Here is a 26,789-nt window from a genome sequence, read left to right as displayed (position 1 = left end):
TCCAACAACCAACTCTATTGGCTTTCAATCAAAACTGTACAAAATTAACATATAGCATATAACAATGACGATTTCTTTTTGAACTATACTTGGATACTAAATGTACTAATGAATTTATTATTAATAGGATCTTACACCAGATTATTGTGTTTTCTAAACTTGATGCGGGCTAAAATAACGATCCCCTTCTTCCACACCTTTACCCCATCCTCTCCCCTTTTACTGAATAAACGAAATGACCAAAGGGAAATAGCAATCGAAATTGACGATAATTTTTCCTGTCATAATATCCAAATATATTCTACATCCATTAATATACTTTATAACTCTCGAGTTAATTTTAAGCTATTTGATTTATTATTCAAGTCTGAGGAAGGTTTTGGCTTTTTTCTTTTCAGCCCCCTTTCAGATACAGAGCCCCTAGGGTTGAAGCTAATATAGCATAATAAATTGTTTTTCCTATTTCAATTAAAATGTTTATTTCCTATATTTTCATTGTTAGATATTATTTACAAAGTATAAACACCACTAGAAAACTCTCTCTTATTAAGAATGGAATTAGAAGTTTAGAAATAGTATGATAGTTTGACAACGTTACTCCATCGTATAACTATTTTTATTTATACATGGAACATTTTTTTAGTGATTTTACAAGCTTTTTAGTATTTATACTGACTTTTTAATGTGATAAAAGGTTATTTAATACAATTACAATGAAAGATATAGCGCTTGATGTCAGGTACATATATTGAAATTATTAACAATGTTAATGGATATAGAATATACGCGGATATTATGATAGGAGAATAATTGACTTCAATTTAGATTACTAACATGGGCATCATTATTGGTCAGATATATATCCAGTATCAGGGCAGGGGATGGGGTAACGGGCATTACTGGGTTCCAGGACAAACGCAGGATTTCCAAACGTCGGATTGGACAAACGCAGGAGTGTTGAAATGTTAGTTTAACTAAGTATTACTATACAAGTTAGGTTAGGTTAAGATATGGTATAAGCCCCCCGCAGAAGGTTAGGCATTTAAAAAACCTATAAGATGTTTTAAAATAGGTTAGGTTAGGTTAAGTGTCTACTTCGACGTTGGTCCTCTCCGACGTTTTGGACTCCTGCGGTTGTCCTAGGACCCATTAATGGAGGATCGTCATTTTAGCTAGCTACAAGTTTAACTTTATTAGAATGCATGAAAATCTGGTGTAAGATCGAAGTAATAAAAAATCCATTACAATGCATTTATTTAATGAGGTTGTCACTAGAAATGACATTTTCGTCAAAGTTTTTCTTTATTGAAATTTTAATTGTGAAAAAGATATAATTGTTTTTTCCAAGATTAGGTTTTTTATCTTAAAAAGCAAAAAAACAAGACAAGTAATAAGCCATATTATCCAGCTGTTTTAGATGTCTTATTGCTCAATACACTTTGTATATTTCAGTGGTGCCAAAGTTCAGGTGTATACAGGACAGCATAATTTATATCCAGCAAATCATATTCTCTCCAGGTAGAAATTAAAAGCCGTTGCTTTTCTATATTTTGAGTGTGTTAGTCCGTCCGTATGTTCGTTATTGGTAACCTAGTCAAAACTGTTGGCATGCTAAATTAGTAGGAATTTGTGAGGTTTCATAAAATATTTTTTAAAAAAATATTTTAAAAAAATATTTACGTCGACTTTATGGATTTACACTTTAAGTCATATCTGTCATTCTTTTGTCGACATAATAACGACATATATTTTTAAAGTAATGATGGCAACACTAGGTATAATCATTTGTATTTAAACGTAAAACAAAAGATACTTTTAACATTCAAAGAAGCATATCCATGAAAAGTATATCCCTACCAGCTAAGCTGTTACTGACATTTTCTGACAAACATTGTAGTACTTGTTATTATAGATATTTTAAAAATAATAATTATAACATTTTTCAGTGCAGAAAGTTTTTGGGTGTCCTGTGGACTTTTCCCACAGATAATTGAATTTACATTTCAGGTAAAATCAAAAACAAGGTTTACAACAACCATAGTAATTTTAAAAGAATATACTCATTGTTCTAAGAATGCTTTTCAGGAAAGCAGAAACATCTATCTTTAACAGCAACTGAAACACTTATAACTTCAACATAATACCTACCTTAAATACATCATAAAAGACATAGACAGACATATTAAGATGTAGAGCAAAATACAAGTGGTCACACAAAATTACAGCTGTCTATTTTTTTTATAACAGTTGATTTATAAAGTAGATGCGCTCCTACCAGCAAAACCAAATAAAAAAAATCATCAAAAGTAGCATGAGAGAAAAACTTATCTACTCTATAGATCTTTGATGCAGCTTATATAAATAACGAAATTATTTCGGGAAAAAATCATAAAACCTATACTTTATTTCAGCTGTTGTTAGGGGCAACACATCGTAAAATTGACTACCTCTCCATTTGCCCCCCCCCCCCAAATATATGTATATTATTTATAGATTTATTTCGCTTGTTGGTTTAATACCTTATTCCTGACTTTGATGTCTGTCAAAGCCTGACAGACAGACGGACTAAGTGATAAGGACAATTGATGTTCATTGGTCAGTGGAATCTTCACAGTTTGTCGTCTACTGTAAGTAGACAAATAACTATTTCCCACAAAAGTATAATATCCATACTATCCTTACAGACAATTGGACAGAGAAGAAAAATTGAAATTTTGAGAAAGAATGCCGCGTTTTTCCGGCATTTTTTAGACATTGATTGATTGAACGAAGACGATATCGTCTTCGTTCAATCAATCATTATTATGTAAATGCCAACAGAGTATACAACTAAAGAATTCATAATTTTCAAATTAATATTTTAGTCATTTGTATAATGTCTAATACAGCTCTAAAAAGATGCATTAATTAATATGCAGCAAAAATAGATTTAAGATAATTTGTTTTTCTTCTATGAAAGCCGTACCAACAAAAGCGAAATAATTAAATAAATAATTGTATACTCTGTTTATTCGACATGTCTAAAAAATGTCAAAAAAAACGCGGCATTCTTTTTTCAAAAACCCATCTCTGATGCTCTTTAGCATAAAAAAATTTCACAAAAAATTGACGTTTGTCTTGTATAGCATCAGAGATTTTCATGTTTCCTCCATGCTTTTTTAGCGTCAAACGGACGGACAGACGAACATTTCGAAATATAGAGTAGCTTGGCTATTAAAAATAAGAATTACTATTTTTATAACTAGCGGCTACGCCCCTAGAGGCCTCTAGTGGCACACAAAATTGTTTCTTTTCAATCTATTTTAAAATAAGCTATTTAAGAAAAATAATTATGTTTATAGCCAATTGCAAATATGTCCTCAGAGAGGTGTTTTCTTTTAATATTGTCGATTTCTCCGTTAATTAATGAAATATTAATATGTTATTGACTTTATCAAAGCACTTGTGTATACAAAATATGTTTCAAAAAATTTATTTTGTTTAGGGGTTGAGTAATGTGACAGAAATTGGAATTCATTCTTTATATGGTAAGTAAATTTCTCGTATTCATTCGAATCCGGTGGATAGGAACCGGTTCTCATCCATACGAAAAAAATATGTCTAGCATCGTATTATATCCAGCTTTCTACGAATATAGAAATGTACAATCATAAGATTAAAACTAAGTTTTTTTAGCCGGTGACTTCGTCACCTCGGGGCTAAAAACACTAGTTTTAATCTCATAATTGTACATTCAATATCCGCGGAAAGCCGTTTATAATACGATGCGAGAAATAACTATTCTAACATTGCCTCAAACTGATAACATATGCAAAATTATAACAGGTTCTATGCCATACATAAAAATCATGTATAGCATCGTATTACAGACAATTTTTCACGAATACTGAAAATCATTGATACCAATTTTGTTATTCCCGAGGGGCCAATGATTTTAGTCTTACAATGTTTCATTTTAATATCTACAGAAAGCTGTCTGTAATACGATGCGATATTTAACTTATGAATTGGTCAAATTAACATGGCTGCTATTAGGCATAATAGACTCATCAATGAATTATATGTCAGATCTTTTGACATCTCAGAAAATTTGATAAACTTCCTTTTTATTTTTTATTGTTTTTCGCCAATTTCTTCAGCTTTTTTTGCTTGCTTCTCTACTCAAGGATGTTGTTACCATTGTTTAATGTAAAGTCTATTTCAGTTAAACGAGTAAAACTATTTGCATCAACAGACAATAAATCAACAAATTTTAAAGAAGTCATAATCTCAGGTATTTATATATATATTTTTTTTATCTTACATAAATGAGTCATATACATAATATCTTTAAAAAATTATAAAATAGGATAGAGTTAAAAAATTTGAACAAAAAATACATAAAAATATTTTTTTTATTGTTTATTCCTATCCTCAATTAAAACTAAAATTTTGTGGAGTATTTAAAACTAGAGTTCTTTTGGAGTTGTTGTTTGTAGATGTTCTGGCTTCATTGTCTAAACAGAAAATGTGATCTTACAATCGCATAGCACTGAATTAACCATTTAAATTAATAGATATAGTAGACCTAGATGTTCAAACTAGCAGACAAACACCTATTGTTTATTCTTTTTCATATGTGTACACTTGATATCAATAATAAGGCCGTTTTGTACCTCCACTGTTTCCCTATTAACTGATTTAGACTGTATGTATGTAGATTATATAAATTCTTAAAATGCAACACCCCGTATTAACTATCTAATTGCAATATCTAAAAATATTATGTTATAAACTCTAGAAAAGATTTTGTAGAGTAAATATCAAACGCCTAATGGTATAAAATGAGACTAATGAAATAACTGAGAAATTTAATAAGGAATTAAATTTTTTTTTAAATCAATAAATTGATCTAAAGTTCATATATTCCTTCAAAACCTGACAAATAATACCTGTTCACTAGAATCATTTTCAACTGAAGCTTCAGTACTGTCATTATCATCTTGATCATCATTATAGGAAGCAGCATATGCATCGTTTTCAGCTTGCTTCTTCAGAGCTAGAATAATAAGATTTAGTAAATAAAAAAGATCGTAAACAGTCATAATCGAGTTACATATAGATTAAAGTAAGAGTGAATTTAAAAAGAAAATAAATTAACAAATGAACTAATAAATAACGCAACCTTGCCTAGTATTATAGACAACTGAGGAAGGTAGGGCTTGATCATGCTTTGCATGTTAAATTTTCATAGATAAATTTTTTTATGATGAACAGACAAACCTTATTTAATTGTAACTGTACTACTAATAAATTTTTTTTTATAACTTTAATCTTACACCAGATTTTGTAGAGAACTATAATAAAGTGAAACTTATAGCTGGCTAAAATAACAACACTCCACCACCTGAATTCTACCCCATCTCCTTCTACTAGATAAACAAACTGGCCAATAAGTGATGTCCATATTAGCAACCTAAATTGACAATTTATCCTTGTCATGAAAACAAACATATATTCTATATCCATTGTAACAATACCTTTAGCATCTGTGACCATGGCCTTCAGGACGGCATCAAACTTATTCCTATCCTTAGCAGCCGCTGCCTTCATCTCATCCAAGTTGGCAGCTACATGAGCAGCCTTCTGTACTTTCATCTGGTTCTCAGCTTCTTGGATCATGACAAGCTCCTTGTGGATAAGATTCATTTTCGCCTCTTCTTCCTGAGCATTAAATTCTATTATGTTAGTATCCAAAAATATAAAACCTAAGGACCCTAGGTGTCTCTAGGGGCACTTTAAGGAAGAGGAGTATGGATGAAGAAAAGGTACAATATGTTTTGGTAAGGAGGATGAAAAAATAAATTATTTAAAAGAGAAAGGATCATTAAAGATAAAATTATCTACATATAAATGATTAAAGACTAATGCCAGATTTCTGAGAGAATGATATAATAAATCAATCTATTATTTTAAATAAGATCTTGCCTTTCTTTTAATAGCCTCTTGGTGCTTAAGCTCTTGTAGGGCTTGTTCATATCTATTAGAGAATATTTTGGCGGCGTCTGTTGCTCCATGGCTGACCTGAAAGCAGAGAGAAATTATTTTTTTTTAAATATAAATGAATCACGAAACCTTTACTTTTGTTATCAAAATGAAAAATGATATGATTAAGACCAGTTTCGATAACCTCGAGGGACCTGATTTTAATTTAATGATTTTCGTGAAAATTGATTGAAATATGATGCTATACATGATATTTTAGTATGGCTACATAATTATTTTGTTGTTGGTTTAAAAGTAAACTCAATCAGCAACGGCCCTAAGACTACATAACAATTATGGAGGGACTAGACATCGAAAGTTGTATAACCTGTTTTACAAGAGAAGGGATTCCAGTAAATAAACCATCCAAAGTTGTTGATACTCCGTACTGGACTTTGGGCATTACATCACTCTTAAAATAATAATACACAAGATCTACTCAAGACCTACTTATTTTAAATATTTTGATTAAAAGAACAAAATAATTCTTAAATCTTCAGGGCAAATTAGTCCCAAAACCGCTCCAAAACGTTATTAAACGGTTCTAGCCGGTAGCTGTTGGTACTAGAAATTTTAAAATGGTTATTGCTATCATTTAACATAAATCAAACCAAAAATATGTTTTAAAAAGTTGATGCCTACGTAATTTATGATGAAATTGTCCTAAGAATAGCCAAAAAACGGCTAAACGGCGGAGCCACCAGCTGTTACTTTTCCAACTTTTTGTTCGAGTTAGGGAAAATAAACCAACCAAGGATTACTCATGCAAAATTTCAGATCAAAATTCGAATTCTAAGTGCCATTTAGTCATTGATTACGAGATGGTTGCATTACCCCCGGCCCCCCCCCCCTTTTCTATATTGAAAAAAATCCTAATCAATTCAAAATTCCAGTTAAAAACAGTGGAATCTTTTATTATTTATAAAAATTAGAAAGGGATAGTTTCACGAAGTGCATTCAAAAAAAAAATAGTGAACTGTAAGTTTTTTCTATTTTAAATAACGTAGTAGTGCATAATTTAAAGTTATTGATTAAAATTAAATCAAATTTTCCTTAAAAAATGAGTTTTTCATTTTTATTTTCAACTTCGTTGCATGTTATATATGGCAAAAACTTTTTGTCATAAATACAACTTTAGATAGCATTTACTAGTTAATAGAACTTCAAACTTTTTATACAACAAAATACACATAACAACAAAGAATGATCAATAAAATATTTAGTATGGTACTTAGAGTAGTGATCTTTTTATATGTCTTGGTAGAATATATTAGGCATTGGATAGATATGATTGTGATAAAGAATTTTAACATTGACCTGACCAAACTTTTTTTATTTGACAATATCTAAAAAAGTTAGTTATTTGCAACATAAATTACATGAGAATGGTCTTTATATATATATATATATATATATGTTGTATGGTTAGTTGGTATTTCTGCGTGAGATAATGTGTATATTGTAAGTAAACCGGACGGTTTTCTTAATTTTTTTTAAAAAAGAATATATAGAAAACCTGTCCTATAATGAACCGGATGTTATTTTTTATGTTTTTTAAGTAACTTGTCCCAAGGGGAACCCCTGTTCAATTTTTTATAACTCTTGTGAAATATGTGGAAAAAGATTCTCTGATATTGGTGTTTTGGCTATACATATTTGGAAAAAAATAGACCATTCTCATGTAATTTATGTGCCTAATATATTCTACTAAGACATGTAAAAGTTCACTACTCTAAGTACCTTAACTCTTTTAATACACTTCATAGAACTATCCCTTTATTTTATTTTTTAAGAACAAGGTCATCCAAATGGCTGTACTGGATAAGTTTAGTTTTCAATGAATGCCGAATATAAGGCTCTAATTGCACTTCTATTTTTACCTGAATGAGATCTCCAATTTTATACGCTCCATCAGCCACCTGGCTAGCAGCTACCTTGGCTGTTGGTACCACATTCTCTGTTAATACCTAGATACACAATTTATACGCTCCATCAGCCACCTGGCTAGCAGCTACCTTGGCTGTTGGTACCACATTCTCTGTTAATACCTAGATACACAATTTATACGCTCCATCAGCCACCTGGCTAGCAGCTACCTTGGCTGTTGGTAGCACATTCTCTGTTAATACCTAGATACACAATTTATACGCTCCATCAGCCACCTGGCTAGCAGCTACCTTGGCTGTTGGTACCACATTCTCTGTTAATACCTAGATACACAATTTATACGCTCCATCAGCCACCTGTCTAGCAGCTACTTGGCTGTAGGGACCACATTCTCTGTTAAAGGCTAGATACAAATATTATAAGCTCTATAAGTCACCTGGCTAGCAGCTAATCTGTTGATACATAGTTATAAATTCTAGAAATGCTTTGCTTTAAAATTGTTCCTTTTTGTCATAGTTGTCATAGTTATCAAATTCATAAATTTTATGATATTAGTGTAAATACCCAAAAGTGTACAGATTTTCTTTAAATGATAATAATGGTTTAAAATCCGTCTGAATATTCCAACACGCTGTACATAAAAGCTATGCTTCCAAAAAATATTGAAATATTACCTTTTGAGTATTAGTAGACAATTTGTGGAGTGATGGTTGCAGCTTATGATAAGTAATCTTTGCTGTATCTACACCTAAACAAGAGTTTTTGAGTAAACTTAAAATAAATTCAAATACTTCACAAAAAAGATACAATGGATTGATGAGTAAAATTAGTCAAAGAAAACCCAGCAAATTAAGGAATACTTGAAGCAGTAGGCTGTTGAAAGGTTCATAAAGAGAAGTGGCTGTTCTGTATACAGGCTGTAATACATGGTCTGTCACTAGATTTACTATACCTGAAGCAGCTAGGCTACTGGCAGATTCATAAATCGGAGTGGTTGTCCTGTACACAGACTGTACTAAATGGTCTGACACTAGATTTTTTATACCTGAAGCAGCTAGGCTGCTGGCAGATTTATGAATAGGAGTGGCTGTTCTATACACAGGCTCTACTAAATGGTCCGACACTAGATTTTCTATACCTGAAGCAGCTAGGCTGCTGGCAGATTCATAAATTGGAGTGGCTGTCCTGTACACGGGCTGCACTACATGGTCTGACACTAGATTTTCTATACCTGAAGCAGCTAGACTGCTGGCAGATTCATAAATTAGAGTGGCTGTCCTGTACACAGGTTATACTACATGGTCGGACAATGGATTTACTGTACCTGAAGCAGCTAGACTGCTAGCAGATTCATAAAGAGAAGTGGCTGTTCTGTACACAGGTTATACTACATGGTCGGACAATGGATTTACTGTACCTGAAGCAGCTAGACTGCTGTCAGATTCATAAAGAGAAGTGGCTGTCCTGTACACAGGTTATACTACATGGTCGGACAATGGATTTACTGTACCTGAAGCAGCTAGACTGCTGTCAGATTCATAAAGAGAAGTGGCTGTTCTGTTCACAGGTTATACTACATGGTCGGACAATGGAATAACTGTACCTGAAGCAGCTAGACTGCTGGCAGATTCATAAATAGGAGTAGCTGTCCTGTACACGGGCTGCACTACATGGTCTGATACTGGGTTTACCACATAACTAAAAAGAATATCAAAATTTTGAAGATTACTACACAGAAAATAAAGAATTTTGATTAAGCCAATATTAAAATGTCAAATAATGGAGTTAAAGAACTTTGGGCATCAGTGTAATTTACACACCATCGGTCCATCACCTCCCTCTTACAGAAACATAATAAATATTGACATTGACAGATATTTTACCTTGACACTGTATCACTAACTGGCCTTACCACATAATCATTGACTGTGCTGGCAGCTGGATACACCATGTCATTTGTCACCTGCATTTAAAGAAGAAAATTAACATTTAATATCTACTTAGAAACTAACTTAAGACAGATAACAGTCAAATCACACATATAATGAAATGAAATTGCCTATGCAGATTACAAAAAGCACGCATAATCAAGTTTTATTTTTGTAGGAGTAAAAAAAATTCATCAAAATTAGTTTGTCATCATTATACAAGTGTTTCTGATGCTCCCAAACAAATATAAAGATTTGGCACAGGGAGGATATTATACATGATTGTTATATTATAGGTCCAAAGAAAAATTTTAAAAACCTGCACATAACACATTTCACAGAATTTGCAACCTTTAACTGTAATGATTGCCTAATTATATATTTATTTATTTTTATATTATGTTGTAATTCCTTATACATGTTATTCCAAAAAGACAAGAAACATTGATAGATAAATTAAAGAATAATATTCATTAAATTAATTCTTTTTCAATTAAGGTAATAAATATCAATCTTCCATTAATCTATCCATGTATCACTGCAAAAATCTTACTGTGTAATATGTAGGATTGATAACTTTGTCAGATACCTTCTCAACAAGAGGTTTCACATCAGTCACAACTATTTGATTAGCCAGCTCAAGAGTCTCTTGAACATCAAACAGAAGACCATTCAACTTCTGGCCGATATTTGGAGCAACTTCACTCCTAGCATATTCATTCGCCTCCGAAGCAACCTGCTTTATTTGTTGTTGCAACAAATAAAGATCATGCTTCAAGTTTTCCAAATGCGGAGAAGCAGCTTTTGATGCAGATCTTGCTCTTGATTCAACAATCTTTCTACCTTGTCTGGCAAAATCCTTGACATCATCACCAATGGACTCGCGTACAAAAGAGGTAGCTTTAGGAATATATTCTTTGGTAACTAAATCATAGCCTTGATAAGCATAAGGTCTTACTTGCTTAGTAACATGCTTTCCAACCTCTAAAGCACCTCTGTAAGCAGCATTAAGCTCAGCTGGCACAACATTCTGAATTGGTCTGATGGTGTCCAAAAACTTTTGAAATGTTGATCTTTCCTCCTCCATCTTGTGTTCTCTACCCAGATTGTCATAATAGATATTGTGAGCGTTCTCACCAGCTTGGTTCACAACAGCTCTTTGTCCATACTTTACATATTGATGAGCTGGCTCTGGCTCTGGCTCAAATAATGAATGAGAAAGTCCTGGAGAGTAGGATTGTTGGTTATAGTAGTAATCTTCACCAGGGGTTGTGGTTGGAGCATAAAACTGGGGACTGTCAACACTGCTTTCACCATACACAATACTTTTAAGGCGATCTCCATCTTGCTCACTCAGCTCAAGATCATTAATCAGCCAGTTCAGATTAGGATCATAATATTCAGCATTGTGATCTCTTTTGGTTCTCTCATGAGTTGTTGCTTTGATTTGTTTAGGAGTCAAAACCATTTCAAGTAAAGCAGTAAAGTCCTTGTCAGCTTTGATTACTTCTTCTAGTACCTTGTCTTCTTTGCCTTTTGTTTGAAGCATGTTGTGAGCAGCAGCCATGCTTTTAGTAGCTTCTTTGATGGTATTTTCTGCATTTGCTTCAATAGATCTTTTGTTGATATGATGCTGAACAGAGGGTAGATTGGCAGAGTTAAGGATACTTTCAAGCTTGTCAACATCTTTAGAATCTGACTCGTGAAGATCACCCATGACCTAGAAAAAATGACAAAGAAAATTTATAGAAAATAATTCATTGGATTTAAGCTAATTTTTTTTATGCTAACAATTTTATTCATATAAATGTAAAATATACAATATACATGGAGATTAGGAAAAGAAAAACTTTATCAATTAAGGTCGTTATGTTCCCTCACATTTATTTGTCAGTTCGTTCATCCAGGAGGGAAGGGGATAGTGTAGTAAAGAAGGGTTTGGAGGGGGATGGGGAGAGTCGTTATTTAAGCCAACTAGAAGTTTCACTTTATTAGATTACATGATAAATTAATGCAAGATCCAAGTAATAAATCCATTTTTATTCTTAACTACTTTCTTTCACGGTCCTTTCCCTGTCAGTGGTCTTTACCTTATGAAGTGCAGTGTCAAGGATTCTCTCAGCATTGATCATCTTGGCAAGAGCCTCTTCAGGAGTTCTAGATTCCTCAATGATAGCATCAGCAAGATCAAAATCATCCAAAGACATATCCTGTAGTATAAACATAGTTGATTAACTTAATAATTCCTCTACGTGATGATATCTTTATGAAAACTTTTAAATGATTCTTTTATCTATGTCAAACCTTTAGTTTTAGAAAACATTTTTTTAGTTTATATAAAAGAAATCTTATTATTTTGCTCATAATTAGTGGCTACGCCCCTAGAGCACTATAGAAGCACTTGTGTAAGAGGTGGGAGAGACGGGTATATAGCGATTTTTCTTGGGAGTGTTGGTACCCTCTCCCAAAATAGTAATAAACCTTCTCGTGACCTCACCAAGACATCCAGGAACTTTAAAATAAGGATTATAAATAAGTAAACTGTCACCTTTGTACTACGCTTTGTAACTTTCGAATTAGCTGGTGCTTGTTCAACCTATTAGGATAATAATATTTTGAAGATTGAATAGCTATATTAATGATCTCTATTATATTTTCGTTTTTGCTGAATGAAATTAAGTCTGTTGCTTTTCAAATTCACTGGAAAAATTAAAATCAAACAAGCATGAAACAAATCGTGGAAGGAATTACGAAAGAAGTCATTCAATTAATAAAATCATATGTATATATGGTTTCATATATTTATATTTTGTAGCATTACTAACATACGACTGAATTATAGAGTAGCTGCACTTCTAAAACGAATTAATGTTGATATCTATACCCTATTTAAAAAAAAGAATAACCTACTTTTGAAATTTTAACTGGTTTAGCACCGTTAATCCTGGCATAATGAGTCTGTGTGGATCCATACTTGCCAAGGATGGAGGCCCTTTCTCCAGGGTTGTAGGTCTGCACTTCAGCTTGTCTTTATCATAATAACAATGCTAGGCTTAATGTTAAACTATATTTTTTTTTTTATAAAATAAACCCTTAATTGTCTTTATATTTTCATCTAGTCAATAATGAAAGTAATTTTAGATTTGACAGGTCACAAGAATTTTAATCATGTCCTGTGAAAATTTCTTGTAGAAATTATTATTTAAAATAAAAATTTAAAATGGTAAAAATACAAAAAAAGTCCTCTCTCCAATCATAAAAATTACAGTTTATACCAACAATGAAAGGGAGGGGGGTGAATGCAACCATCTCGTAATCAATGTATAAATGGCACAAAGAATTCGAATTTCAATCTGAAATTTTGCATGAGTAATCCTTGGTAGGTCTATTTTCCCTAAATCGAACAAAAAGTTGAACAAGTAATGGCTAACAAATCAGCCGTTTAGCCGTTTTTTTTGGCTATTTGACATATGACAAATTTTGAAAGTTAAAATTAAAAACTTTTCCAGTTTGTAAAAAAAAATATTAAAATATATTTATCATTTTAAAACAAATAGCATTATGTTCCTTTTATGTATAGATCCTGAAATATATTAATTTGTTTACAAGTCACACCCCTCCTTAACTGAACTTAAGATTAAAAAAATTTTCCAAACATTCAGACTATTGGGCGTTCAAATAGGACCTAATGGTAGTTAGAATCAGTTAAGAACAAAATCCCAGCCGTTCCTTCTTGCCAGATATTGTCATTTTAAGATTTTAGGTAAAATTACACTAAATATCCTAATACAAACTTCACTCTTCTTTGAATATTTTAGTGTAATTGTAATAGAACAGCCCCAAAACAGAGTAGCTTTGCTCCTCTGGCAAATCTGACTGCCTGGAGTTTCTTATAGGAAGTGCCATATTGTGTTAACACAAGTGGGGATTCGAACCAATTCCCAAAACTATCCAATGTGGAATAGCTGTATATTACATCTTGACAATAGTAATTTGTATATTGGGCTCGGGCTATGAATGCCTCTCTGGATACCCTCTAGCTGTTGTTTGTGATCAGAGTTGGATAATATAGTGCAGCTGATGCCACTGCCACTGCTACAGCCAAAGTTGCAGCTGCTGCCACTGCCAGTTCTGCCAATAAAACATGGATTTTATGACAGTGCAATGCCGGCTATCCTAGAAATATGGATCTTAAAAATCCTTTAAGTCTCACCATTTAATATATATTTTATTTAATTATTATTTATAAAAATCAAAATTTCAAGATCTATGATAGTTTCGAAATTAAAAAAATTATAATTAATTATTTAAGTGGCTGTCTTTGTGGCTACATGGCAATGTTAAATGACTGTAGCCACTTTTAGCATGGCCAGTCATGGTGCATGGCTACATGTAGCCGCAGCTATGTATAGCTATTTTGATTTAGAGATCACTATTAGGTGAGTGGCTGTACATCTGGCAGCGGCAACGGCTACACTAAACAATTTTAAAGATTCAGCTTAGCAGGGTCAGATCCTTGTTGGACTTGTAGCTGGGGTTCCACACAGTCAGGCCCCTGCGCTGGAAGTTTAGGACAGGTCTTGACCACCATATCTGTCCTGGGGGGCAGTTTGATGTAAAACCCCACCGCTAACCAGTTTGCGCCTCCTGAAGGCACCTTGAACACCATAGAGGTGTACAACTAAGAATAGCCACTGTTCAGTTTCACCTTCTAGGGGGCCTTGGCCCCTACCTTGATGGTAAGGTTCAGGGCATGGTTCATGATGCACACCACCAGGATCTCCTGGAGGTTCAAGGTCAGGGTAGAACTAACTTGCATTTTGAGCAAGGTATGCAGCCCACCACCTGCAGCTCTTCTTTTGTAGCAGCTGTGCTAATCTGGAATTGGCAGGGAAGCATTTCATGGCCCAGGGCTCAGGCCAGGGTATGTGATATCACCTTAAGCTTAGAACTTGTTTGCCAGAGTCCATCATGGCATCTACCCTATAGGTTGCAATTTCCGGTAGGGCAGCCACAACTGCAAGTGGCAGAGTTAATGGGAGTCTGAGGGCACCATTGGGTCTTGACCTGTTCTATCCCTGGGTGTGGGTGAACAACACCCCAGAAAACATGTGGTACAGACCTCCAAAGTGCTCCACTGGAGCCTGGGGGTGAATGGTCCGGTTTCTGGTTATGATAGGCCTTGCCTTGGCTGGCCATTCATCAATCATTGGTGAAAATACTGACCCCATGCTGTAATATAAAGCTATTCCATGTTGGTTAGTTTTGGGAATGGGTTCGAATCCCTAATTGTGTTAATACATTAACCCATTAGTGCCGAGCGCCACTTTTATGGGCCGATCAAGCTGAAAATCTCAGGGAAGCTTTATAATGGTAAACGGAATTCCAATTTTTTTGTTTTGCTTTAGTGGCGTGCACAGGAAAGTTGCAAAAAAATCCGGTTCGGCCTGGCCATAAATACCAACCAGGCATTATTACTAGGGTTGGGCCGGATATCCGGCTGGAATGTTTCAATATCTGGTATCTGGATATCCGGTGTGGCCGGATATCCGGCCGGATAGTTTCAATATCCGGTAACCGGATATCCAGTGTGGCCGGATATCCGGCCGGATAGTTTCAATATCCGGTATCCGGCCGGATATCCGGCCACACTGGTGTAAAAAGATGATAAAAAAATCATAAAAAATAATAATTTGAATAAAACAAATTCACAAATAGATGTACTTGTCAATAAACCTTAGATTTCACGAAAAAAATCAGCGACTACTATAAAAACAAAAAAGTTAGAAGGGTATTTTGAATTTTCATGATTTTCAAATTTTGTTGAGCTATACCGGCAAACAAAAGTAAGCTAAACTGCCTGCTCCAGGGGGAAATGAAAGCCAGGGTAGTAGAGGAGGGATTCATACTGAGAATGATGCAATTATGAAGCCGTAAACTGTTTTTTTTTCCATTTTTCGGAACCGGGTTTTAATACCCGGTTCGTCACTAATGGGTTAAGGCACTCTCGGTTAAGAACTCCAGGCAGTCAGTTTGGCCACAGGAGAAAAGATACTCTGTTTTGGGGCTGTTTCACTAAAATTACACTAAAAACTTTCAAGAAGATTTAAGTTTGTAATATGATATTTAGTGTAAGTTTACTTAAAATCTTAAAATGGCAATATCTCGCAAGAAGGAACGGCTGGGATTTTGTTCTCAGCTGATTCTAACTACCACTAGGTCCTATTTGAACGCCCAATTGTCCGAATGTTTGGGAAATATTTTTAATCTAAAGTTCGGTTAAGGAGGGGTGTGAAGTGTTTTAATAGAATTTTATTTTAATTGTTAGTTGGATAAATCCAGATTAAAATTACATAAAAAATACTTTAAACAAGTAGACAAAATTCCTTTCCCTTTAAATGAACTAATCAAGATATTTTAATTTAAGAAAATAATTATTTCCATTAAAAGTTATAAAAAAAGTGCTTAGCACAGAGCTATCCGGGAATTATTGACGGACGCATTATATTGGTAGAAAAGCATAGTTTTTAGAATTCTTATTTACCGCATAGTATTATAGACAGCTTTCCGCGGATATTTAAATAAAACAAAAATAAAATTTAAACCATTTTTGTTAGACCCTAGGGGCCAAATGCCAAATTTCATAAATGACGAAAAACCGGTTTTAATCAAGCGGATAAAAATCGGTTTCAAAGCCATACTGGAAATAACTTACTTTCGCCATAAACAGCGGAGGCTTTGTTAACAACTGGTGGCATGTCCTTCTCCTCCTTATCAATGGGCACCCTGCTCATACTCATGTACAACACCTCGTCCTCACCAGAGTCGAACATCGTCTGGTACGGGTCGGATGGTGCTATTGCCTAAAATAATAAGATATAATATCACTTCGAGGATGCACCAGATTTTCATGTAATACCAGCGGGTGGCTATACACCCCATCCACCCCCCCCCCCCCACAACTGGATGAACAAACTGACCAATGGAGTAGGTCAATATTGGCAACCTAAATTGAAGACTACTCCCCCCCCCCCCATTTATCCATTCCTAAAATATTTAGATAGTCAACCTATGATAACCCCACCCCATTTATTCATATTTAAAAGATCTTTCTTCTGGCACCTGTTATGAGCTATAACCCTGTGGGGCTTGATCAGTGGGTCTTAAAAAAGGTTCACAAACAGATAACTTAAAATTGCCGAAAATAACTCAAACCAGAAATAATCCTTTAAATTTTAAGTAATAAAATGATAAAAAGGTAGTGAAGATTTTTTTTATGTCCTTGTGTTAATTATTAAATATTTGTATATTATATCAAGTTTATAAAACAAATTTTTATATAAAAACATTTGAAAAATATCATTAAAACAGATTTTATCTAGATAAGTCATAAAAGGAATTTGACAAAAAGGTTTATCTATTATTAATTTTGCATCTGTTATTTTAATATTTTAACAGAAATCTAATTTAAAGTACTTTTAGATTTATTTTTACGTAGATTAATTTTTAAAAATATAAATAGGTACAATTTACTTACGGCTTCATTTATAAAATAAGATTTTAATTACGATATTTGAATTTGATGCAGTCTTTCAAAAAGTAAAAAACAACAAAGTTTTCCAGAAAAGGTCTTTTGGTCCAAAGGTTTAATTTTCAATATGAATGAGGGTAACACCGCCACCGCCACCAGAAAAAAATACTTTTTAAAAACTAAAATTTAAAGGAAAGGGTCAACTTCCCCTATCCCTGACCCTTTCACTCAAGTCCCCATAGAGGCCTCTAGGAGCGTTACCGTTAGTTTATATACACAAGTTCTTACCGGAATTTGTTTGTGTTCCATACCATTCAACCTGGCGGTCTCAGCAGCCAACCTTGCAATAATATATATTATCAATATTAAACTTGTTAATTTTGCTGCAGACAGGCAGTCATAAAAAAATATACCGAAATTATATATTTTAAAATCATTGCAGTTCTATCATGATTATTTTTTATTATATGTAGCAAACAAATTTCGGGGAGTGCCTGTTGAGCAAATTTCATCTATGCCTAACCCATCCGGGGCCTATACTTAGATGTCCCAAAAATGATGGCTACAAAGTACCAAATATAATGACAAAGTAATGTCTAAACCACCCATCTTACTTTTAATTTTGTCGAAAATAAGGAGTGCGGAGAGTTATCAGTGCTCACTATATTAGGTACTATAGGGTATTCGTGTAAAAGTACAAAAAATTCAATATCTATCTATGAAAATTAATATTAAATTTCCTGCTTTTATTCAAAGATACCAAAGGCAGAATTTTTTATCTTAACTGACCTATCCTCGTCTGTTACCTGATTTCTGCATTTTCTTGAACATCCTTGAGAGCTCCAGGAAATATTGAGAATAGATGCTTCCATGCTCCGGCTGAAATTAACAAGGAAAATTACATCCAATAGAACGCAGACATTTAAATGGACATTTATATTCTCCTTTCCAAAATATGCAATCTGCGGGTAAAACTTATGGGTAAGGAGGAAAGACCTTCATTTTGGATAAGGAATTTTATTAATAGACCTGAAAACTATTAGGAAATGCTTATACCAACCTCATCGAGAATTTTAATAAAGAATGTGTTATCAATGCTTATTTTAGATTGGGTTGTATTAGCTATAAGAGTTTAAGGATGGGATAAAGAATTATTGAAAAAATGCTCTAGTAATACAATTTGGACACTCCTATCATTATCCAAGTAACAAGTTAACATTATCCTCAAGGCTTTGAGTTAACTAATAAAAGAACACTTATATTACATAGGACAGTCAGTATTATGTATAGTAGTATACCCTTTCTATAGGCTAAGGAGTAATATTTTTTAATATTACTTTTACCCAAAAAGTAATCAACAAACAACAAAACAATTATCTGCACTTGCTTACATATTGCTTTATTTCATTTTCTTGTTAACTATAATAAATACAAATATCTACAAAAAATATCACACTTTAAATATCCAGCATAATAATTTGTATCTCTATCATAATCAATAATCTAATCTACGAGCAAATCTCTTCCTTCTCTCCATAGATCCACTTTCAAAAGACTCCAAAGATTCAGCACTTTCAATAGATTCTGGGGAGAAGTCATCAGAAGTATCTTCAGGGTCAAAGTCTTCGGGTGATTCAGCACTCTCGATAGATTCAGCACTCTCAATAGATTCTGGGGAGAAGTCATCAGAAGTATCTTCAGGGTCAAAGTCTTCAAGTGATTCAGCACTTTCAATAGCCTCTGGAGAGAAGTCATCAGAAGTATCTTCAGGGTCAAATTCTTCATCTGAATTCTGCTCAAAGTTTTCAAAGCTGTTCTCATCAGAGTTCTCTAGGCTACTCTCCAAAGAGTTAAAGTCAACTCCAGAGTACATCAGACATGATCTTCCAAATGCTTGCAATGTACACTTGTAATCTGCAATCTTCTCATTTAATGCCTGGAGGATCTCTCTTGTAGAATTAGTATACTCACAATCGCTGTCATCAAGTATGTCATCAAGTTCAGCATGATGAGCTTTGACACACTCTTGAAGTGGCATTTGTTGAACACCATTGATAATTTCTTCAGGTAGGGTGGCAATATCAGCCTTCATTGCATCCTGATTCAAAGTTTGATCCTCATTTAGCCAACCCAGCACACTCATGAGGCATACGCCATCTTGAGCTTGATTGGTAAAAACTTCAGTCAAGGCATCAGCATCACATGCATCTCCAGCTTCACTATGGAGAATATTGTATTCCCAGTGGTCCAGATCATTAACATTACAGGTATAAAAAGCTTCCATAAACTTTGACTCCAGGCTAGATCCATTGAAACAGCTATGGAATACCTCTAGTTGTCCATTTACCTAAAACAAGTTTATATTAATGCTAATGAAAATTGAAAACTTGCTAATTTTTAATAAAACACATCAAATTAATTTACAAAGCCATTTCCTATGAAATCCTTAAATTAATTTTGCTTCCTAGAATGATATTTCCAAATTTAATCAAAAGAAAAAAAAGATCTGTTTGATTAAGTTCACTTCCCAAATATGTATTTCATTGTAAAGTGTAGATTAAGACCATAAATTATCAGTGAACTAAATTGAGTTTATACATATATATACAAAAAGTGAGTGAACAGGCAATTGTAAAATGAGATTAATTGGTCAACAAATATTAAGCTAAAAAATAACTTAATAAAAAGTATTTAAGAAAAAATATATGACAGAAATTGTTATCTATACTGTATATTTTTGTGATAATGTAAATAATGAAAATGATAGAATAATATAAAGATAACTAATAATAATAATCCTTCATTCATCGATCTACTGCCAATAACAAAGAATTATTGAAAAATAAAATTATATTTTTTACACAAAAAATATTTAATGTTTACCTGAGTCGTAGCTGCAAGGACGAGTCCCAGAGCCAAGTACATGATCTGGTGTGCCATGCTCAATTAATTCCTCAAACTAACTCGTACCTCACTTTTAAACAACACTAAGCTGATTCATCACATTGTTTACAAGGATTGGGAATAAAAATTGGAATAAAATAATTAGACAAGGTTTTTTTACAAAGTGCCTGTCGACCACTGAACCCCTCTCCTTATATTTTTAGAATAATTTTTTCTTATACGCCTAACCCCAAATACCTAACCTGACCTAAAGTATTAAACAAATAAACGTAAATCTTTCAATCAAATTTTCAATTGATTTAAAAATAAGGGGGATAGAGATGGTGCTCGCCAGGGCACATTGATGAAAATCATTACAATGCTAGACACGCTTCAAATCTATAAAATTAAGATATTTTTTAAATGGGCATTAAATGAATATGAAGTTTTCTATTTTTTAAAAAAATCAAATCTATTTCACTTGTTAATTTTTATTCGGAAACATGTCCATGCCGATGCGGTTAAAACAGATGCAAATGTTTTTAGTGTATTAGCTAATTTTTTTAAGTGCTGCTACTCAATAATTTGTTTTTTTTAGATGAATCATAATGCCTTTCCTGAAGCTTACATTCCTATTAAGTAGTGAGTTGTGTGTATGTGTGTGTTTGGATGTATGTGTTGTAAGATCTCACATACCGCTACTATCTTTAAGGGGGAGGGGTTAAAACCCCACCCTATACGACCTAAACCTGGACACAAAAAAATTCTCCTACATAGACTTAATCAATTTTAACAATCAGGAGATATCCCCCCCCCCCCCCCTACCTATCTGGGCGAAGCTGCTCGCTTATATAAGGAAATAAAAACTTTGGCAGTGGTTTCTTTTAGTGTAATCAATTAAGTTAAAAATTAATTGAATAATTTGCTTAGTTTTCGCTACCCTGCTAAAATTTGTACTCGTCTATTGTTAATATTTCAACCTATTTAAATGTATAAATGTAATAAAAAGGTATAATAGAATATACGTAATTACAATGACACATAATGAAGAATACATTTGTTTCAAAAATTCAAATTTTTTTTATCATAATAAGTCAAAATAATTTAATTCTTTCAAATATCTAAGATCAAGTAATAAAAACAAACGACATCTGTAGGAAAATCTCGTAAAGGAAATTTGCATTAAACAAGGATGACAACATCCATAAAAGCGAAGCTCTGAGACGGTAGGACAAACGGACATTAACACTTGTATAATGCCAGAACTGAATAATCAGAATGCTAATGTATAAGAGTCAAAGCAAAATTGTAAGTAAATTTGTTGAAAAACTGCTTGATACAGGATAATGATTATGGACATACTGACATTGTTAGGACTTGATTATACAGTCGCTTCGCTTTTAATATTGTACTTTGTTGTCCCAGGAATCAGTATACCAAAAATCAGACCAATCGGATAATTAGGTCACATACAAATTCTAACTCGTACCTAACTATTACAGGAATCACCATGCAAAATTTGGAATCGATAGGACAATTCTAACATGTCTAAATTAACGAAAAAAAGCTATTTAAAAAAGTAAAAAAATAAACATGTTTAAAATGGACGTACGGACATTCTGGTAATGATTATAGAGTTGCTACGCTTTCTAAATCGTACCCAACTACTAAACGAATCACCATGCAAAATTTGAAATCGATAGGACAATTCTAACATGTCTAAATTAACGAAAAAAGCTATCCGTGACGGACGGACGGACGGACGGACGTACGGACGGACCGACCCTAATTATAAAAAGCTTCGCTTTTAAAAAACAACCGAGAAAGTATTTTTTAAAATAACACTAAACCCATAACCACACCTACCTAAAGACAAAAAATACTTACGATAATCAAGAAATCTCTTCTCTCGGCTATGTTTTTCTTCATTTAAACCTAAATATAAATATATACATTAAAACATAAAACAGCTTTTATAAATGATACTGTAAAATGCTATATACTAATGTAATAAGATGTATGCATGTATGTCTACTAAGATATTATAAACAGGGGGATGGGGGACGAGAAGTCAAAACCACTAAAGCTCGATTTCTTGAACAAACAGCTTGGTACATAGGGTTTACTAGGGGGAAATTCCTTATGTGTTACCTATGTGGACTTAGGGAAAGTGATTCCCTATGACGCACTTACAGAAAGTGTCTCATGAATAATACTTATGTTAGCTGTGCGTATTTTTCACATGTGTAATTAGCTGAGGGAAGTAAGCTGTCATAAGTATTTAAAAGCAATGTTGCCACATTTTTAATTATTATGTTGTCCAATTTTTTTAACAGTTTGATTTACACAAAGCCCATTTTGAAGATCTTATTAAATGTCTTCTTCTCTAAATTCCGGAAATAGAATCATAAAATGATAATAGTAAACATAACTATTATTTTTAAGTATTAATATAATTTTATAGAAACAATAATTTAATCAATATAATAACTTTTCTTAATTATTTAGGTAATACAAATATGTCCTTAAATTTTTTTCTCTTATTAACAAATTAAGTTTACAAAGAGTGTAGATAAATTAAGAAAAATACAAAGAGTAAATCTTTATACAAAAGTAACAGGATGTTTATCTGTATGTTCGTCTGTACCAAAGGATAATTGAACAAAATCTTTTTTGCAGGGAAAGTGTTTGTCTCTGTAATATTCAACTTTTAGAGAAACTGCAGCTGCTGAAATCGCTGCCACTGGGAAAATTTTTTTTTTCACCATTTCTTGCCATATCAGACAATATTGTATCATTTAAGACCATGTTATTTTTTCCAAAAATTTTCCACTGAGAGAGCACTTAGTAATTTTTTGTAGAATTTTTAATAATAAATTCTAATGTTAGGCTTTTATTTTTATAGTTTGTTAATGGTCTACATAAAAAAAGCAGTTACATCCCCCTTGAAGAAATTTATTAAAACCGTGGTGGGATTAGAATTAATTAAAGAGTTTTATTTTCTATATTTTCTTCCATATAGAACAATTTTTATCATTGTTTATTTTAGTTTTCTGGAGCTTTTTTATTTGTGTTTAAATTCTAGTCTACAAAAGTACCTTGAAAAACATATCTACTTAATTCTACCCTCCCAAAATTATTGTTATTATGCACAAATGCCCCGTAAAAATCGATTTTTACTTATGTATTTGACAGCTAAGCTTAGGTAAAACAGCTTATTCACATAAGGAATAGCCTGTTCCCCATGTAACATAAGGATTGAATTCACATATGTAAATGACGTCCACTTAGGGAATTTACTTCGGGAATTCACTTCGGTTTTACATTGGGATTGTTCATTAAGAGATATAAGTTTTCCGGAATTGTAATGTAGGGAGTAGATTTGAAATCTGCATCAAATTTTAAGGATTTTTTATAAAATTCGTTTTTTGTATAATTCTTTATCTAAAAGCGGAAATACAAATTAAGTTAATTAATTTTGGCATCTGTGATTGGTGGATTTAAAAAATCTGCGCTCTGATTGGATGTCGTACATCATTCAACCAATTAGAGCGCAGGTAGTTTAAAATCCACCTATCCTATTGGTCAAAATTAATTAACTTAAAATGTATTTTCGCTTTTAGATTAAGAATTTTACAAAAAACGAATTTTATAAAAAATCCTTAAAATTTGATGCAGATTTCAAATCTACTCCCTACATTACAATTCCGGAAAACTTATATCTCTTATTGTTCATGATACACTTTTTCTATGAGTTCACTCAGTGAAAGCTGTCATAGGGGAAATCAAATTCTTCAAGAAATCGAGCTTAAGATATATTAGCCTTTGAAGACAATCTTTCCAAAAAGTATCCTTTCCTTTTCCAAATTCATTCTTTAATAGCGATGCATCTCTACACTCAGAAGCGTTAGACTTTAAAATCATCGGATTTGAAGAAACTACAAGGAATTTAAATTTATTACGGTTGCTTTCATAATAGCATTATATTGGCCTTAATTTCGCATTTCAATTCGCAACAAAAGGACAATCCAAGGTTATTTTTTGAAATAAAAATAAAGTTCTACATATATTTTTACCTGGCGGGGCAACTCTTGCGCTTGCCAAGCTTAACATTACCAGAATCAACAACAGCCGCATTTTTATTCACTTTTAAGAACTGAAACTGGAGATTAATTCAATAAAAAATACTTTAAAAAGGTTCCTTATTTTCAGCTTTGGGCAACATTCTTCTTAAATCTTGAATTTGATATAATTTTTGTCAATAAGAAAAAAAACATTCTTAAATGAAATTATTTAATTTCTATATAAATATACCTAAGCATTGAAAAATTAGAATGAAATAAACGAAATCAAAAGATTTAATTTTTGGAATCATGGAAAGAAAACGAAGTAGTAGGTTTCGTCGTATTTCCTGGTAGGTTTTCTCCTATTTATAGCCTGCGGGGGGCTCGACGCTGCGGAACCAATATCGTAATCCTGCACAGCAATCAACAACATTTACCTAACCTAAAATAACCTATCAAAAGCTACTGTGAAAGTATGACAAAACACGCCACTTCGTTTTCTTTCCATAAACCAAATTTTGTTTTACAACTAAAACAACTACAAGTACTATTTGCATAAAAACTTACAGAAAAAAATATTCAATATAACTACTAGTATAATGTGCATAAAAACTGCAAAAAAAATTCAATTTAATACAAAAATATTTATTCTCCTGCTTCATAAATGAGAAACCTCACGCGACTATGGTCAAAAATGCTGTACAAAAGTACTCCTTAAGATTTTGTTTACATTTGAAGATGTGTTCTTTTGATACAGCTAAAAATACGTCGAACAATAGCTAATAAAGATAAATTTCCAAAAAGAAATTTAATAAATTAATTACAAATTATGCAACACTTTTACTAAAAATAGCGATTTAAAGTATAAAAATTAAAAAACGAACATTTAAAAAAAAGAAACAAAGAGTGCAACTTAATTTCTGCTCATTGTGTTATTAAAATTGACTTTTTTTAGATTTGTCATCTGGAGAAGGGAGATCTCAAAATGAAACTTTGTACATGGATCCACAAGCAAAATTAAAGGTATACATTCGTACATATGAAAAGTTGCTACCGTAAAAAAAAATTGCAATTTCCCTGAAAAGACCTTGTGGAGCACAGAAAATCCTTCACCCCCTTATTTCGATATGTACATTGTCGGAAAGTACCCAATAATCTTACTTCTATTAATATTTCAGGCAAAAGTTTTGAGGCTAGTAATTGAATCAGGCTACAACCATTTTGTTGGAATTTATCATGTTAAAGTTATGGGTACTCTACCTGGAGAGTCAAGTGCTCCAAGTACTTTCTCTGCCGGTCAACTTGGAATACAACAGGTAGAGGCACATATTGATAAGTAGATTGGAATGCATCATGTCAAAGTTAGGGGTACTCTAATTGGAGAGTACCTATAAATTTCTCTGATGGTCAGCTTGGAATACATAGGTATAGGCACATATATTGATAGGTAAATAAATATAGATCATCATGTAAAAGTTATGGGTACTCTACCTGGAGAGTCTAATGCTCCTAGCACTTTCTCTGCCGGTCAGCTTGGTATTAAATAGATATAAGCACATATTTGTTAAAGAATTGTAAAAATTTGAGGGAAGGATTGGATTGTAAATGTATTGATGTATAATCCAGACAACTACCTGGCCAAGTGGTGGAGACTCTTTTCGTCTGTTAGCAAAATGCTTTCTGTTCTTTTGTAGGGAATCGGGTGTTTTTATATTTTCGGTACTATTAGCTCATTTAAAAGATCCAATTAAAAAACGGGACAGGGTCCCCGCCCTGTGGGCAGTGTTTCATATTGCTTATGCTCCCTCTATTCTTTTACTTTAATGATATATAAAAGATTAGATAGATGTAGGGAAATACTGAGAGATGCATTTAAGTTAGACTTGCGTATACAAGGACAAATAAATAGCATAAAATCATCCAAAGACATAATTCTAAAATCAAATTAGCCTAAAACCATCCTGGGACCTTTTTAGAGCTTCCCTAAAATTAGGAACTTAATCGGTTCAGTACTTATCGATCTTAAGCTAAACAAAAAACCTTTCAACTTTATATAATAGGATACATTTATTTATGTGTTGATGTGATATTTAGTCGGAACCGGAGGAGAGACTATCAAGAATGAAAACTTTACAACAACAGAAAAAGGATCCTACATCTAGGAATGGTTTTATACCAACAACAAATATTTAGACAATACTAAATATTCTAACATTAATATAACAGGATGTCTATCTATATATAATCTTTAACGAAAGATCTCGCTAACCTTTGAACTAATGAAGATTCTTATAAGTAGTGGGAAGGTTTTCAATTATTTTAGAGGCTAGTATCTGTACATTCTCTTAGAGTTTGCCCCCAGAAAAATACCCCCTTCCCCCCAAAAAACAACATAAAAAACTTAAAGAAATTTGAAAGTTGAAGCGCCCCTAGAGGACCTAAGTGCGTATCCGCGCTGTTCCTATAGTATAA

General features: G+C 32.8%; 5 protein-coding genes across 6 annotated transcripts in view; 2 read left to right on the top strand and 3 right to left on the bottom strand.

The window, feature by feature from the left end:
• The window catches only part of LOC145313807 (glycogen [starch] synthase-like), a 144,689-nt gene that overhangs the window by 13,825 nt on the left and 104,075 nt on the right, over positions 1-26,789 (top strand). The window lies entirely within an intron of this gene.
• LOC145313810 (intraflagellar transport protein 25 homolog) lies at positions 507-26,717 on the top strand. Its single transcript, XM_080153426.1, has 8 exons — positions 507-739; positions 1,453-1,518; positions 1,947-2,007; positions 3,485-3,527; positions 4,205-4,273; positions 25,273-25,340; positions 25,496-25,633; positions 26,412-26,717. The coding sequence occupies exons 1-8, from the start codon at positions 714-716 to the stop codon at positions 26,508-26,510; spliced, it is 570 nt and encodes a 189-aa protein (XP_080009552.1). The 5' UTR covers positions 507-713; the 3' UTR covers positions 26,511-26,717.
• The window catches only part of LOC145313806 (uncharacterized), a 180,890-nt gene continuing 158,370 nt past the window's right edge, over positions 4,270-26,789 (bottom strand). The window contains exons 2-13 of the mRNA XM_080153419.1: positions 12,388-12,435; positions 11,930-12,049; positions 10,393-11,559; positions 9,795-9,874; positions 9,515-9,609; positions 8,586-8,659; positions 7,905-7,991; positions 6,353-6,436; positions 5,968-6,063; positions 5,520-5,703; positions 4,932-5,038; positions 4,270-4,496 (exon numbers count right to left, since the gene is read on the bottom strand). Of these exons, the coding sequence (XP_080009545.1) occupies positions 4,449-4,496; positions 4,932-5,038; positions 5,520-5,703; positions 5,968-6,063; positions 6,353-6,436; positions 7,905-7,991; positions 8,586-8,659; positions 9,515-9,609; positions 9,795-9,874; positions 10,393-11,559; positions 11,930-12,046 (2,139 nt within the window). The 5' untranslated portion in view covers positions 12,047-12,049; positions 12,388-12,435 and the 3' untranslated portion in view covers positions 4,270-4,448. The remainder of the gene's footprint in view (positions 4,497-4,931; positions 5,039-5,519; positions 5,704-5,967; positions 6,064-6,352; positions 6,437-7,904; positions 7,992-8,585; positions 8,660-9,514; positions 9,610-9,794; positions 9,875-10,392; positions 11,560-11,929; positions 12,050-12,387; positions 12,436-26,789) is intronic.
• LOC145313811 (uncharacterized) lies at positions 13,289-24,467 on the bottom strand. The gene is made up of 6 exons (XM_080153427.1): positions 24,330-24,467; positions 22,141-22,188; positions 18,177-18,249; positions 17,659-17,710; positions 16,555-16,702; positions 13,289-13,422 (listed from the first exon to the last, which is right to left on the bottom strand). Exons 1-6 carry the CDS (start codon positions 24,388-24,390, stop codon positions 13,379-13,381), a joined length of 426 nt encoding a protein of 141 aa, XP_080009553.1. The 5' UTR covers positions 24,391-24,467; the 3' UTR covers positions 13,289-13,378.
• Positions 18,749-20,365, bottom strand: LOC145313808 (uncharacterized). The gene is made up of 2 exons (XM_080153423.1): positions 20,254-20,365; positions 18,749-19,717 (listed from the first exon to the last, which is right to left on the bottom strand). The coding sequence occupies exons 1-2, from the start codon at positions 20,308-20,310 to the stop codon at positions 18,866-18,868; spliced, it is 909 nt and encodes a 302-aa protein (XP_080009549.1). The 5' UTR covers positions 20,311-20,365; the 3' UTR covers positions 18,749-18,865.

The sequence above is a fragment of the Acartia tonsa genome, chromosome 3 (genome assembly GCF_053477335.1).
Source record: "Acartia tonsa isolate MP-2025a chromosome 3, ASM5347733v1, whole genome shotgun sequence".
Lineage (NCBI taxonomy): Eukaryota > Metazoa > Arthropoda > Copepoda > Calanoida > Acartiidae > Acartia > Acartia tonsa.
Note: the sequence above shows the minus strand (reverse complement) of the source record. Positions and strands in the feature narration are given on the sequence as shown.

What these genes read in the sequence shown, in the direction of transcription:
- LOC145313808 (XM_080153423.1), bottom strand. Translation starts at nt 20,310, where the DNA reads ATGGCACACCAGATCATGTACTTGGCTCTGGGACTCGTCCTTGCAGCT. An exon ending in TCCTTGCAGCTACGACTCAG is followed by an intron (nt 19,718 to 20,253) that starts GTAAACATTAAA and finishes AACTTGTTTTAG; the next exon opens with GTAAATGGACAACTAGAGGT.
- LOC145313811 (XM_080153427.1), bottom strand. Translation starts at nt 24,390, where the DNA reads ATGCGGCTGTTGTTGATTCTGGTAATGTTAAGCTTGGCAAGCGCAAGA. An exon ending in TGGAACACAAACAAATTCCG is followed by an intron (nt 16,703 to 17,658) that starts GTAAGAACTTGT and finishes TTATTATTTTAG; the next exon opens with GCAATAGCACCATCCGACCC. An exon ending in CTCCGCTGTTTATGGCGAAA is followed by an intron (nt 13,423 to 16,554) that starts GTAAGTTATTTC and finishes AATATATTTCAG; the next exon opens with GATCTATACATAAAAGGAAC.
- LOC145313810 (XM_080153426.1), top strand. Translation starts at nt 714, where the DNA reads ATGAAAGATATAGCGCTTGATGTCAG. An exon ending in GATATAGCGCTTGATGTCAG is followed by an intron (nt 740 to 1,452) that starts GTACATATATTG and finishes TGTATATTTCAG; the next exon opens with TGGTGCCAAAGTTCAGGTGT. An exon ending in GTCAACTTGGAATACAACAG is followed by an intron (nt 25,634 to 26,411) that starts GTAGAGGCACAT and finishes TGTGATATTTAG; the next exon opens with TCGGAACCGGAGGAGAGACT.